Source organism: Chenopodium quinoa, unplaced genomic scaffold (assembly GCF_001683475.1).
Source record: "Chenopodium quinoa cultivar QQ74 unplaced genomic scaffold, ASM168347v1, whole genome shotgun sequence".
In the NCBI taxonomy this organism is placed as follows: Eukaryota; Viridiplantae; Streptophyta; class Magnoliopsida; order Caryophyllales; family Amaranthaceae; genus Chenopodium; species Chenopodium quinoa.
The window spans coordinates 5,297,340-5,311,515 of NW_018745003.1; the positions used below are offsets into that span (position 1 = coordinate 5,297,340).

The 14,176-nt window shown below is 36.8% G+C and overlaps 2 protein-coding genes across 2 annotated transcripts; one reads left to right on the forward strand and one right to left on the reverse strand.

The window, feature by feature from the left end:
- Window positions 1–5,078: 5,078 nt before the first annotated feature.
- On the reverse strand, window positions 5,079–7,877 carry LOC110707667 (two-component response regulator ORR24-like). The gene is made up of 4 exons (XM_021885687.1): window positions 7,763–7,877; window positions 6,333–6,704; window positions 6,131–6,207; window positions 5,079–6,035 (listed from the first exon to the last, which is right to left on the reverse strand). Exons 1-4 carry the CDS (start codon window positions 7,875–7,877, stop codon window positions 5,079–5,081), a joined length of 1,521 nt encoding a protein of 506 aa, XP_021741379.1.
- A 2,204-nt stretch (window positions 7,878–10,081) lies between these two features.
- On the forward strand, window positions 10,082–11,357 carry LOC110708087. The gene is made up of 3 exons (XM_021886194.1): window positions 10,082–10,537; window positions 10,639–10,662; window positions 10,755–11,357. Exons 1-3 carry the CDS (start codon window positions 10,336–10,338, stop codon window positions 11,054–11,056), a joined length of 528 nt encoding a protein of 175 aa, XP_021741886.1. The 5' UTR covers window positions 10,082–10,335; the 3' UTR covers window positions 11,057–11,357.
- The last annotated feature ends 2,819 nt before the right edge of the window (window positions 11,358–14,176 follow it).

Here is a 14,176-nt window from a genome sequence, read left to right on the forward strand (position 1 = left end):
GGCACCTTGAACCTAAACCAAAGAATCAAAAGGTTATTGGTCTCAAATGGGTATACAGGAATAAGCTAGATGAACATGGCACAATTGTAAGGAACAAGGCAAGATTGGTTGTTAAAGGCTACAATCAGCAGGAAGTGAGTTTGAGATGAGCATGATGGGGGAACTCAACTTCTTCCTTGGGCTCCAAATTAAGCAAACTAACGAAGGAATAATGATCCATCAGCAGAAATATGTGAAGGAGTTATTAAAAAAATACAGTATGGAAAGCACAAAGATAAACCACACTCCCATGGGAACAACCACAAGGTTGGACCAAGACCCCAAGGGAACTCGTGTGGATCAAACAAAATACAGAGGTATGATTGGTTCCTTGTTATATCTAACTGCTAGCAGACCTGACATTTCGTTTAGTGTAGGTCTTTGTGCAAGATTTCAATCGGATCCAAAGGAATCGCATCTAACAGCCGTCAAAAGGATTCTACGATACTTAAAAGGGACGGAAGACTTGTGTCTGTTCTATCCAAAAAGTGACTCGTTTGACCTAAGAGGATATGCTGATGCTGACTATGCAGGAGATTTGGTAAATCGTAAAAGCACGTCAGGTATGGTCCAATTCTTAGGCTCTTGCATGGTCTCTTGGAGTTCCAAGAAACAAAACACTGTTGCTCTATCCACTGCCGAAGCAGAATATGTGGCTGCTGCTGCATGCTGCTCTCAATTGCTATGGATAAAACAACAGTTGCGTGACTATGGCATTATTTTAGAGTGCGTTCCTATTCATTGTGATAACACAAGTGCCATTTGCATTTCTAAAGATCCAGTACAACACTCTAAAGTTAAGCATATACATGTAAGGCATCACTTTTTGAAAGATAATGTTGAAAAGGGCTTAATTAAGCTAGATTTTATTTCTACTGAATTTCAAATTGCTGACATTTTAACTAAGCCTTTAAGCAGAGACAAGTTTGAAAAGATGCGTGTGGAATTGGGGATGCTACGGCTAAAGTGATTTTTGTTTGGAACCCCTAAGGTAAAATCGGATGTAACTAACGATGCTATGCTCAATCTTGTGTGCATAACACAGCTGAAATTACCCAGGGGAAAGATTTGTGAAGTATTGAAAAGTCACGTATACATACTCTTAATATGTTAAAAATATTGAGCCATGTTGTTTCAAGTTCCCTTTTCATCATTCTTTACTCTCTGTATCATGATCACGTAAATTATCATCATAATTTACAATCAATTTGCTCTTATTTATCTTTTTCATTTTTTATCTGTTTTTCTTCTTGTTATTTTCTTTCTTATCTTTTATTTCTATCTTATTTTTTTATTCTTATCTTTTTCCTTCCTTATTTTTTCATGATCAATTTTTCTATTCCTCATAACATTCAAAAATACAAAAAGATTTTTTTTCACGTAAGATAAGGAGCTAACATATTCACTACTCCTTAACTTCCGTATTTTTATCTATCTTATTATTGTGATACGTTTGAAAGATGCAATTATTACATCCTATTAAACCCATACTACCCCTAAAACTACCCTACTACCTTACCATACAAACCGTCTCTTTTTCTCACCCTTCCCAATTAAATTTTTTTCTTTAACACTCCACCTTCACCCATCAAATCAATTAAACTCCCCATAAACTTCCATAACCGGCCTCACTCTCTCTCCTCCCTATTCGCACTATTCATCTTCTCCTTCCTTTCAATTCATCCTCATAACCATGAAAACCAACCTAACCTCAACCCCGAAACAACCAAAAACCCGGAAGCCTTCCTCTGTTGGCGGCTCCCCTGAACCAGTCCCACTTGCCGTTGTTCACCCTCAAGCTTCGACAAAGAGAAAGGCTACAACCGTGAAAGGAGGTGACAGAAAGAGGCAAAGCTCTCAAAAGTCTCCATCTTGGAATTACACTCACGGTTATCACATCAATTATGACTGGTGTACGGCAAGTAAGTTCTCCGAATTCATCTCCTTAATTGATTATCAAGAATGGGTGCATTTGTTCCAAAATTGTTCTCACTATCCAATTTACCCTAAGCTTTTGTTTGAATTCAAAAATACTTTCAAACACAACAATGGTGTTTGCACGGCTACGGTCAAAGATACTCACATTCATTTTGATATTGCATATTTAGGGAACTTGTTTCAAGTCCCCACCTCTGGCTATAGTTCATACCTAAAACACAAGCAAATTGTGCAAATTGGGCATTATGATGAGAATAGGGTTATTAAATTTATCGGTGGAAACCCGAAAAGCAAGACTTCGCATCATAACATACTCACCCCTCTTCACAAATTATTGTTCAATTTCACATGGAGAGGCATTGTTCCTCGTTTGCAAAAACGTAGCACAGTATCCCTACTAGATGCAACCATCATCTTTTGTCTTGCTCGGAAAATAAAAATAAACTTTCCAAAGTTGATGATTGAACATTTGGCTTTCTATGCAAATAAATCTACTATTCCATATGGATCTCTCCTCACTGTGTTGTTTAAGTCTTTTGGGATTGATGTTGAAAGTGAGTCACCCACTTATATTAAACCTGAGAACATTCTCTCGGAGCAATCTTTGCTTCGCCTGAGCCTTAAACTTGAGAGTGGGACACTTACTTTCTTGACGAGAGGAAGTGAGGAGAAAAATCGTGGAAAAGGGAAAACACAGGTTGTAGAGGGAGATACAAGTGAGTCAGAAGAGGAGGAAAGTGAGTCTGAAAAAGAGGAAAATAAAGAAAAAGGAGAGGAAGAAAAAGGAGAGGAAGCAATTTCTGAGGGGGAACCTCAGGAGGCAGTTTCTGTGGAAGAAGAGGAGACTCAGAGTGAGGGGGAATCTAGCTCAGAAAGTGAGAGTCTCGACCTCCCTTATACAGGAGGACTAAGGCGGAGTAAGAGGAAAATTGTCAAACCTGCTACTTCTACTCTAAAGCCTGTGATCATTGAAGACATTAGCTCTTCTGATCACTCAGACCCTGATTTCACCCCTACACAAGTTCCTTTTGCCTCCGAGCCATCTCCTGTTCCTGCCTCTCCCACAAACCAAGCTAAACCCTCTTCCCCTCCTGTTTCACCAAAACAGACTTCTCCCTCTCCCTCCCCAGCTTTTCCTACATCACAGCCTACAGGCTTTGCTGCCTTCTCTGGAACAAATGCTTCTGTTTTTGATATTCAACAGGTGAAAGCAGAAATGGAGAAGCTGGTAAAGATGGTGTGCACAAAGCTGGAGGACATGGCAAAGCAGCTGGCTTCTCTTCAACGCCAAGTGCAGGCTGTGGCAGATGCTCAGGCAACCAGTTTTACTGGGATGGAGAACAAAGTTGATGCTGCTGAGAAGAACATACTGCACAGCACTCAGGAGATATTGGAGACGATTAACAGGGTGGCTTTTGAAGAGGTGGAGGAAGCTTCCAATGACCCCAAAACCCCAGCTGATGAACCTACTTACTCACCATAATTGCAATTTCAAACTTGTCACTTTTACTTCTTTTGTTTTTGCTTGTTCCATTCGGATTTCAGTTTGTAACTCATAACTTTTGCTACTCTTTCCTGCTTTTGATTTTCGTCTATGGGAACTTGGCTCGTATTTTTCATATGATTGTGTGTGTTTGCTGATGATTTAGTACCTAACTTATTTTTGCCTTGCATTATTTGAGCTCACTATTCCCTACGTAGTCTAGTGGGAGTATAGCAAAATGTTTTTTTCAATCTTTTGATAATGCCAAAAGGGGGAAAAAGACAAACTTCATGGCGGCTAAGGTGTTTACCAAGGAACTCACACATCGAAGGTACAAACTTTTGCTAAGTTCAGTTTTTAAAGTCTTTGTTAATTTTTCTTTTGCTCAGTTTTTTTTTAAAAAAAAAATAAATAAAAAAAATAATAAAAAAAAAAAAAAAAAAAAAAAATACTTTTAAATATTTTTCTAAGTTCTTTAATTGTTTTTTTGTTTTCATGCCTTACTTTAAATTTTTGTTGCATGCCTGGATGATTTTATTTACCTAAGTTTGTCAATGTTTGTCATCATCAAAAAGGGGGAATTTGTTGAGCCTTTTGGTTTTGATGGACAAATTGACAAACTCGACTAATGAATGTTTTGAGTCTTTGGTGAATAAAGGATTCAAGCAAAGTTCGTTCCGGAGTAGGAACTTGGATGCGGAGTAGCATTCTTTAAAAAGCCTCGTGCAAATCTCACGTTCTAGTTTTAATTGTGAGCACTCAATAATATAAAGTCGGAAAGGAACTCAATGACTTATGTTAAAGACTACTGGAATAAAAGTTAGTTTTAAAAGATAATTTCTTAAAGAAAAGATAATTTGTAAAAGTTTTAATAAAGATAATTATCGAAGATAATTATCTAGTTGTTTTAATAAATAATAAATTTATCTTTTCAAATAAAATCTTTTTAAACAAACTTTTGATAATCTTTTAAATAAAATATTTGATAAAGTTAGCAAGTGGTTTTTCTGTGAGAAAATCTTTTATACGGCTAATGGTTATCAAGTTGTTAGGATAGTGGTTTAATTAGATAAGGCTAGGAAACCTCTTCATGATCACAATCTGTCAAGATAACTCCACAAGTTGTTAGTGGGTTGTTGACATGTGGACGTGATTATGGTGGAGGTTAATGACTAAGCCTTCTCTATAAATACTCATGCAAACTATCTCAGCAAAACATAACTCTTGAGCATAAAAATTCCAGTAGCCATCTAATAACATAAAGAGAGTTATTTTCCTTCATATATTCTTGAGTGCAATAGGTATTTGTAATCACAGATTGTATTCAAGTACTTAGGGGTTGGGATTGTGAGTTTGTAAGGTGAGGTTAAGGAAGCTTCGTTGCTGAAGTCTTCTGTGAGAGTTGGGAACAAGTTCCTAATTTGGGGAACTTGTTAACGGGTTTGAATCTTCACTTGTACAGAGTTTGATTACATAGTGGAAATTTAGAAAAGCCTATATCTTCTCTCGTCATTATTTTATTTAGTTAAATTCCGCAAAAAGTTTTTAGATTTCACCTCAAATACAATTCACCCCCCCTCTTGTATTAGCCAGTTAGACTTTCACTACACCAACACAATTACATGATCAAGTTAAAAAGCGTTAATGTTGTCTCATATGAGGGCAAATGTCCACGCATGTAGTTAGTGAAAATGGGTGATACCTGTTTAAGAAACCTCCCCACGATATCATCCAAGGATTCAGTTGTATTATGGCCTGTACCGCATTGAAGTTTAGGGTCACCCAATAGAGTTGAGTCATCAAAAGACTTCTGAGCTTCGTTTTGCTGTTGGGATTGAGGAGAAGTATCTTCCAATTGGCTTAAGGATGGAACACCTATGATGTTGTTTTGCCTCAAATTCTCTCCGTGTGTCGGAGCTACAGTCAGGATCAAGGAGCTTGGAGTATTGGAAATATTGCATAAATTCATAAAATAATTAGGCTTTTGAATTGGTTGTGGGATGTTAAAATTATTGAGACTACTTGGACGGTCTTGGCTAAGCGCATTTCGATCGGTTCCATATAAAAAATCAAGCGGATCGTTATGAATTTGAGCATTGAGAGGAGTTATGTCACCACCAGAGACATTATTGGTTGGAAGCAGATTTTGTGGGCAAGAGAGTGGCTGAATAGGATTCCCCCAACTTACTTTGCCACGAGGATCCAACCCTATACCTAACTGGTTTGTGTTTAACATCATGGAGGCGGTTGGTGGAGAAAGGAGAGGAAGCCTATTATTCATTTGGATGGTTGTAGGATTGCCTTGAAACAAATTAGCATTTTGGTTTCCAGAAAAACTCAATGGATTTGGAAAGCGGGGTGTTTGAAGCAATGGAGAAGAAGATATGCCTCTAAAACCTACCCCTTGATCTGGTAGGGATGAGAAACCAGGAAAGCTTCCTGCCCCTGCGAGGCTTCGATATACTCCATAGCCTCCCCCTATGGATCCTATATGCGAATCCTCAGTCCCTACAGAAACAACTCTATTTCCAGCAGCCTGTCCAGAACTTATCTTTCGGAGGTAAAGCCTATATTTCTGCATTTTTTTTTTTATTAAATTTCATGTCTTAAGTTATCTGCTTTGTGAATACGGAAAGTGAAAGAAATTAATTGAATAAGAGGCATATAGACCTGCAAATGGCTTGCAACCTTTTCTCTTGTAAGTCCTTCGACGTCCATTAAGTCAAGAATTTTCTTAGGAAAGGCCTCTGCAAGAAGAAAAGAAATTAAAAAATTACTGTAAATAAGATTTATGCATTTTTTAATGAGCAAACTAGTAGAAGTTGTTTAATTTTTTTTTTTAAAAAAAAAAAAAGTATGTAGTGGTACTGACTATCAAGGCCTAATTGGTGGACAGCATCCACAAATTTCTGGTGTAGCTCAACCGACCAGAAAAGCCTAGGCTTCTTTTGGGTTGCTGGGTCTTCATTTCCTTGACCACCCTCATCCATTTCATCATCATCATCATCATTGTTGTTGTCATCTCTGGAACCTTCCTCAGGGCCTTCTCTCCTATTTCCGGATGCATTACGACCAATTCTAATAGGAGCACTTTTACCACCACCAGCTGCTTTCTGCTTCCTCCTAAGAACATGTTGCCATATATTTTGGAGCTCCTGAATTCTCACGGGTTTCACCAAATAGTCACAAGCACCACTCATAACGCCTTCCATCACTCGATTTGTATCGCTATAAGCTGATAGCACTGTCAAAGTTCAAAAGGCCCTTGTCATAATCCCTCAATAATAATAATAATAACAATAACAATAATTATAATTATAATTATTATATGACAATAACAACAACAATAATAATAATAATAATAATGTATGAGGGGTACGGTGGCTAAATTCTAAGTTAAACTTCAGCAAATAACGCCAAGAAATGATATCTCAATAAAATTCATATTGGCATGTTTTGATCTTGGCTGAATATATTTACTGTGATACTTAGCATATAGATTCAAAGATATAATGATATCCAAATTAATCTAGGTGCATGGTACCAATAATTTATCTATGATTGTATGTTTATAACAATAATATATAATTATTACAATTTTAAAAATCTATTTCATCAACGTTATTGAGATAAGAAAGCTAAAAGGGGTTAAAAGGGTCTTACTAATGACGGGTAGATCCATTTCAAGACCCAAGATTTGAAGGAGTTTGATACCATTCATGTCCGGCATTTCAACATCACTGATCACTATATCATACTTATTTTTGTTTGCTTTCAAAATGCGCAGTGCCTCCTTTGCTTGGTTGGTTGTAGTAACTATTCAGTGCAAAAATTATATATAATAATTAACAAGGATTGAAATTTTTTTAATAAAAAAAAAATAAAAATAAAAATAAAAGCAACAGTCCATGATTCTTAGATTATAATTGATACAAATTTATCTTTTAAACCAAATCTAAGACTAAAAAATTGTAGACATAATTCAAAATTACACACTTTATATGTCTTCCTAGCGTGGAAAATGCTTTTTGTTGTTGTTGTTATTGTTGTTATAAAGAGTTTCTTTTAAAATACCCTAGATTTTCTGACAAAAAGTGTATGTATCAATAATATCATTCGCTCAAAACAACGAAAAAAGCTTACATGGATCAAAAGATTCAAAACTACAAACCTTCCATTTTGTGTGTGTATGTGTGGGGTAAGGTGGGGGTGGGGTTCCTTCAATTCAATATGAAAAGGGTTTGAAAAATAATAAAATAATTATAACAATAGAAAACGAAAGGGGGTGAAAGAAATACATACCATGAAAGTGACATTTTCTAAGAAGGTTGTCCATCAACTTCAGAGAAGTATTATCATCATCCACAACAAGAACCCTCAATCCTTTAGGAAATCGCTCATTTTCTAATGAGGCCATTTTCACACACTGGTTTGGGGGAAAAAAAAAAGAAAAAAAAAGAAAGAAATGGTGAATAGAATTATTAGAGAGAAATAAAATGTGATTAACTGATTGGTGAATACTTTATGGTAGAATAAAAGCCAGTGATTTAGTATATATAGGCACAATGTATATGTACTTATAGCATGACTGAGACCAATAATTACATCAATTATTTATGTAATAATAATTAAAAAAAATGGATAATATTGAGAAAAATGTGATAAAAGAAAGATAGAAAAGATGATGAATAAGTCGGTTATATGTTAATTATGAAATTTTGAAATGAAAAAAGAGTTGGATGATTGTGAAATTAAGCAAGGGAATTGAAGTGAATGTGCGTACAAGAAAATGATGGTAAATGACTCGTGTTTAAAGGTTTATTGTCTCTTAGACGGTTTTGATCTTATAGAATTATTATCAAGGTAAATTATCTCACATATACAATCTCTTAATTGTTTTTTTATTGCTCTTATTTTTTCCCTTTTCTTCCTATTTCCACTCGTTTTTACTACCCTATATTAATATTAATAATTTAGCATTAGTAGGAAACCTGTCCATTTTTGATATAAAATCATTATTGATATTAGGGAATTTTGACTTTTACCACCTTCAAATAACCACTTAATTGAATTTACCACCTCCAAAAAAAAAAGATTTACTTTACCACCACCAAAATTTCCAAAAATTCGATTTTACCACCAACTAACGGATTCCGTCCATGAATCCGTTAGTAGGGCCCACCTTTTTGACGGTTCTTCTTCATCTTCCCCGATTTCCATATCAACCCAGCCAGCAACGAAATTAACACACCATGGTTGGTCGGAATTTCGTGTGGGGGCAAGGGAGGGGTCGGAATTTGGTGTAACCTAGGGAGGTGATCGGAATTAGGTGGTGGTTAGGGTTTTAGGAGTGCGGAATTTGGTGGTGGCTAGGGTTTTAAGAGTTGTCGGAATTAGGGGGGCTATATGGGTGGTCGGAATTTGGTGGCTAGGGTTTTGAGGTCGGAAATTGGTGAAAGGGGGTTGAAATCCGGTGTGGGGGCTGTGGCTGGGTGCGGTGCGATGCGGTGTTAGCGGTTAGGTGGTGGGGTCGTTGGTCGTAGTGATTAGGTGGTGGCTAGGGTTTTGAGGTCGAAAATTGGTGGAAAGGGGGTCGAAATCGGTGTGGTGGTTGTGCGGTGCGGTGCGGTGGTTGTGGCTGTGCGTTGTGGTGGTAGTTATTAGGTGGTGGGGTCGTTGGTCGTAACGGTTAGGTGGTGGGGGCTGGTAGCGGTTAGGTGGGGGGGCTGGTCGTAGCGGTCAGGTGGTGGGGCAGGTCGTAGTCGGTCCGGTGGTGGGGTCTCGACGGTGGCAACAACCACCGGTTGATGGATGGGGTTTTTTAATTTTTTTTTGTTTTTTTTTTTAATTTTTTTTCTAAAGCTTACTTAATAATATGGCGACACGTGTGCAAGGTAGGCCCCACTAACGGATTTATGGACGGAATCCATTAGTTGGAGGTGATTGGTGGTAAAACTGATGTTTAATTTTTTTATGAGGTGGTAAAGTAAATCTTTTTTTTTTGGAGGTGGTAAATTCAATTAAGTGGTTATTTGAAGGTGGTAAAAGTCAAAATTCCCTTGATATTATTTAATTCAATGAATCCTAAATGATACAGACTTAGATGGATGGATATGTTAGTAATAAGGGATGTGATTATGTCCATTTTAATGGTTATTTGCTTCCATATTAAGAAGATATGACAGTATCAAAAATAATCTGTATGGGTACAAAATTAATTGAGGGCCTCTAATAAATATGTATGATATAGTTGTGGTAGTATCGAGTTTGATACGTTACTGGTGTGGATATGAATTAACCACATGGTATATGTATCAAGTTTGATACGCTGACTATTTTTTGACTTAATATGTTTCATTTATCGTGATTGTAAATGCATAAATTTTTTCTTACATATAACATACGAAGGACAGTCAAAGATTGAGATGTGAATAGCGGGAAAGTTAAAGTAAATCGAGTAAAAAAGGACGGAGGAAGTAAAAAGAAATATAGATGAAGGAATAGGTAAATGGGCCTGTAAGGTAGGGTATGGTATGGAAATGGATGGATATGATAAACATAGCCCAATTTAATATTAAGAAGGGACGGCCAAACTAGAAATATAGCCCAATATAAATGATAGGCCGACAGAGTAGTGGTAGACTGGGTAGTAGTGTGTGACAGGCGACAGCAGTTAGTGTTATGTTAAGTACTACTGGTAGTTGGTATTAAGATGGATCTACAATCTAGTCCGTAATCTGTGTTCCTGGAAATCGTCTTCTCTGAGATAACAATCTAAGTAATTCTTCCGGTTGTAGCAATACTATATTCGATAATCTTTGGGTTGGAGTAAAGAAAGAAAGTGAAATTGTGATCTGGTCATTGGAGTTGGTGAAATGAGCGGTTCAAGTTCTCGGACTGCAGGCGGTGGTTGGTTGAGATGGTGTTTGGTGATGTTTGCAGTAACCTCCGCACTGTGCGTGTCTGCTCCTGCTCTTTATTGGAAGTTCAATCATCAACACCACTTGTCATCATCTTCTTGTCCTCCTTGCTCCTGCGACTGCCCACCTCCTCCTTCTCTCCTTCAGATTGCTCCTGGTAACTTACTTACTCTTCCTTCCATTCTTCTCACTCTTTCTCTTTCTTCACTTTCTTTCTATTTTCGATTCAACTCTCTTTGTTTCTTCTTTTTGTTCCAGGATTGGCCAATCTTTCTGTCCCAGGTATTCATTCATTACCCTAAATTCAATAACAAATTAATTGATTAATTGGCGTTTTTATTTATAAATAACAAATTATTATTAACTGCTGGCAGATTGTGGAAAGAATGACCCGGATCTGAAGAAAGAAATGGGAAAACAATTTGTGGATCTGCTCACAGAAGAGCTGAAGCTACAGGAGAGTGTTGCTGCAGAGCACGCGCATCATATGAACGCCACGTTGACAGAAGCAAGAAGAGTTGCTTCTCAGTACCAAAGAGAAGGTGACAAATGCATTGCTGCTACTGAAACCTGCGAGGCTGCCAGGGAGCGTTCTCAGGATTTCATCAGGAAGGAGATCAAGCTTACTTCTTTATGGGAGCGCCGAGCTCGCAACTTAGGCTGGGAGGACCATTAATTCTAACTTACTCATGTATCACCTTCATACCTCACTTTTTTTTTTTTTTTAATCATCTGCTGCTTATCCTATTACTACATTTCTTCTATATATATATGAGACTTCCTTACACCGGCTTCCTATTGCTCCATTGTATCAACTTGGTTTGCATTTGTCTATATTCCGATCAATTCAATGTATTATAAGAATCTTGTCTTATGGCTCACTGCTCAATTGTCTGAATCTTGGCTATGGCGCCTTGGTTAAACCATGTGTTGGTTGGTAGACTGATGAGAAAAGTAAAATGATGTTCATCTGCGAACCTGTTTTACAATCACACAACATGCATTCAGCTTAACTTGTACTCAATGTCCAAGGAGTCAAAACATTTCATCCTGCACTATTGTACTTCCCTTGCTTGACCTGTCTTAATTATTTCTGCCGGTCGTTTAATGTCCTTCATCTTTATTGGTAGCCTAGGTCATGGTTATGCATGGTTGGAAAATATTGACTTTTGGATAAAGAAAGGGGAAGGAAAAGAATGGGAGGGAGGGAAGGGAAAGGGAAGAGAGGGAAGATTGATGACTTTTACTTCCAAGTTCCAACTCTCTCTATTGTTAGAGAGATTAATTTCTTACAATTTAGTCCCTCTATTCTCCCTTCCAATTCCCTTCCTTCCTCATTTGCTATCCAAATCAAAGATGCTTCATTGCTCCATTTCCCTTCCTTTTCTTTCCCTCCATTTCCTTCGATCCAAACACACTCTTACGTTTGTTTGGATAGCAAAGAAGGAAGGAAAGGAAGGGGAGGAAAGAGGAAGAATAGGAGGGAAGAGAAAGGAAAAATAGAAGTTGAGCTCCATTTTCCGTCCAAGTCTCTCCAATTTTGAAGGGATTTATTCTTATTAAAGATCTCGTTCCCTTAATCCTCTACCCAAATAAGAGACATTGTTCTCCTCCCTTTCTCTTCTCATCATCTTTTCCTTACATTTCCTTCTATCCAAACAACGTGCTAGTCAATTTTGCTGGAAAATTATGAGACTTAACTTCCTCATCAGTTTCTTGGGACTCCAAGGTTAAGTTGTCTAGAACATGATTCACCCATAGGGGATTGAGGTGGGTTCAATATTCAGACAATATGATCTCCATTCAAACCATAATGTAGTCCTTACTCATGTGCATCCCCATTATCTGAGTTGGCTTAATTTTATCACTGTACTGCTTAATAACTTTAAATTGCTTTCCGTTTATACCATAATGTATTCGTCTGTGCTGATTGCTTTAGCTGTGATCATAGGAACTGTGATAAATCCTAGCTGTTGTTCAGAATGATTTGCAAATTGGTATATGTATACATACTTATATACTGTACTATATATACAAGGTATTTGCCCTGGCATAACTCCATTAAAACAAACACAGCATCTTGTCTACTTTATCTCGTTTCCATTCGTTATACAAATAAAACTGATACAGTGTTACTCGAATGCCCCTTTTTGTATGTATCTTTATTTTCCTCTGTTTTCTTTAGCTTTACTTGATTTTCCTTTGCCTGTTGTTTGATGTAATTGGAATCAAATGGTAAAGGTGGGTGACCCTTTTAAGTTTACCTCAAGCGGATAAATTACCGGTAATTTCTCAACCGTGTGCCTGATGGCTTGTGTTTTCGTTTAAGAAAGTTAAAGTGTAGTCTTTTCAGTTACAGAAATTGGTACACTTTTATGGACTTGAATCAGAGCAATATAACCAGTGTTATGTACAGTAATGTACTTTGGAGATAAGAAGTATTTCAGGAACATTATTATGAAAGGTGATATTTTCATGCTGCTATTTTGGCAATTAGCTGTCGATTCGCTGCTTTACTTTATCATGATTAGTGATTGTATAAATAGCTGCTTCTGTACAATTATTTTGTAGTTGGAGGGCTTATGAAATTAATCCTAATCACTTAATTATTGCTTTGTCCTGTATTTCATTTGTTGATATTGTGGTGATTAGATTCTGTAGTAGCTAAGTAGCCCACGCTATTGTTGAAGTTATTTTTTTTTAATCTTGTTTTGATGCATCATTTTAGCTACAAGTTGAACCACCTAATAATCTAATATACCTAAATTTGGATGTAACCCCCCAGAGTCCACGCGAGGCTTTGGAGTCGGGTTATATTTAGAATGTGTTAGGATGAATTGAAATGTGAGAATGTTGTTTTAGGGGAATCGAATCTGGGTCAATTTGTATGACTATACCAAGAGCTCACAGCTGAATCAATGGTAAGACGTTGATTAAAAAGTAGGTAGAGATTGATAGTGTGGTAGGCTTTGATACAGGCACTTATTAGCTATGCTATGTGGGTTGAATATAGTTGGCTTTGTAGCCTCCTACTGCTAAGCTGATTTGTAGAACTAATGAGTTAAAGAAAACGGACGACGTAATCATGTTTTTTTCAGCCCAACTCAAAATTTCTGCTTTATTAGTCAAAAAAATAAAAAAATAAATAAAATGGAAATGATAAATGGTTGTTAGGTGCAGCAAATGTAAATGCAAATGGAAATGCAAAATTTCTGCTTTATTAGTCAAAAAAATAAAAAAAAAAAATAAAATGGAAATGATAAATGGTTGTTAGGTGCAGCAAATGTAAATGCAAATGCCTGGGTTGGTTGAGTAGACTGTACTACTGTGGAGAGGGAGGGAGTGCGTGAGTGAGAGAGTAGCAAAGTAAAATCATAAATGCAATGCATTTTACCATCTCAATCTACCAATAACATAAATGCCATGATTTTGATGTCCTCTTGTGTTACGACTTACGAGTACACAAATAAATGTACGAACGAAATTACATTAAATATCAGTACTGTTGCTATTTAACAGATAACTGGTCTATTACGCCAAAAACCCATTTTTCTCTTAAATTATTCAGGTTGATTGTTTATACACTCTACTACACTATAGTCACAAGTAATATCATTTGAATGCAATCATCCTAAAAGCTGTCTGTGTTTAAAGGACTCTGGTAATCCTGTAAAGGTTGCTATTATCTAATCTAATCTTATCCCCTCAAAAAATGGAAACTGCTGTCACTATCTAACTAAACCTCTTTCTTTTACTATATTCCATTACAATTTTGAATAACAGATTTTGATTTTCA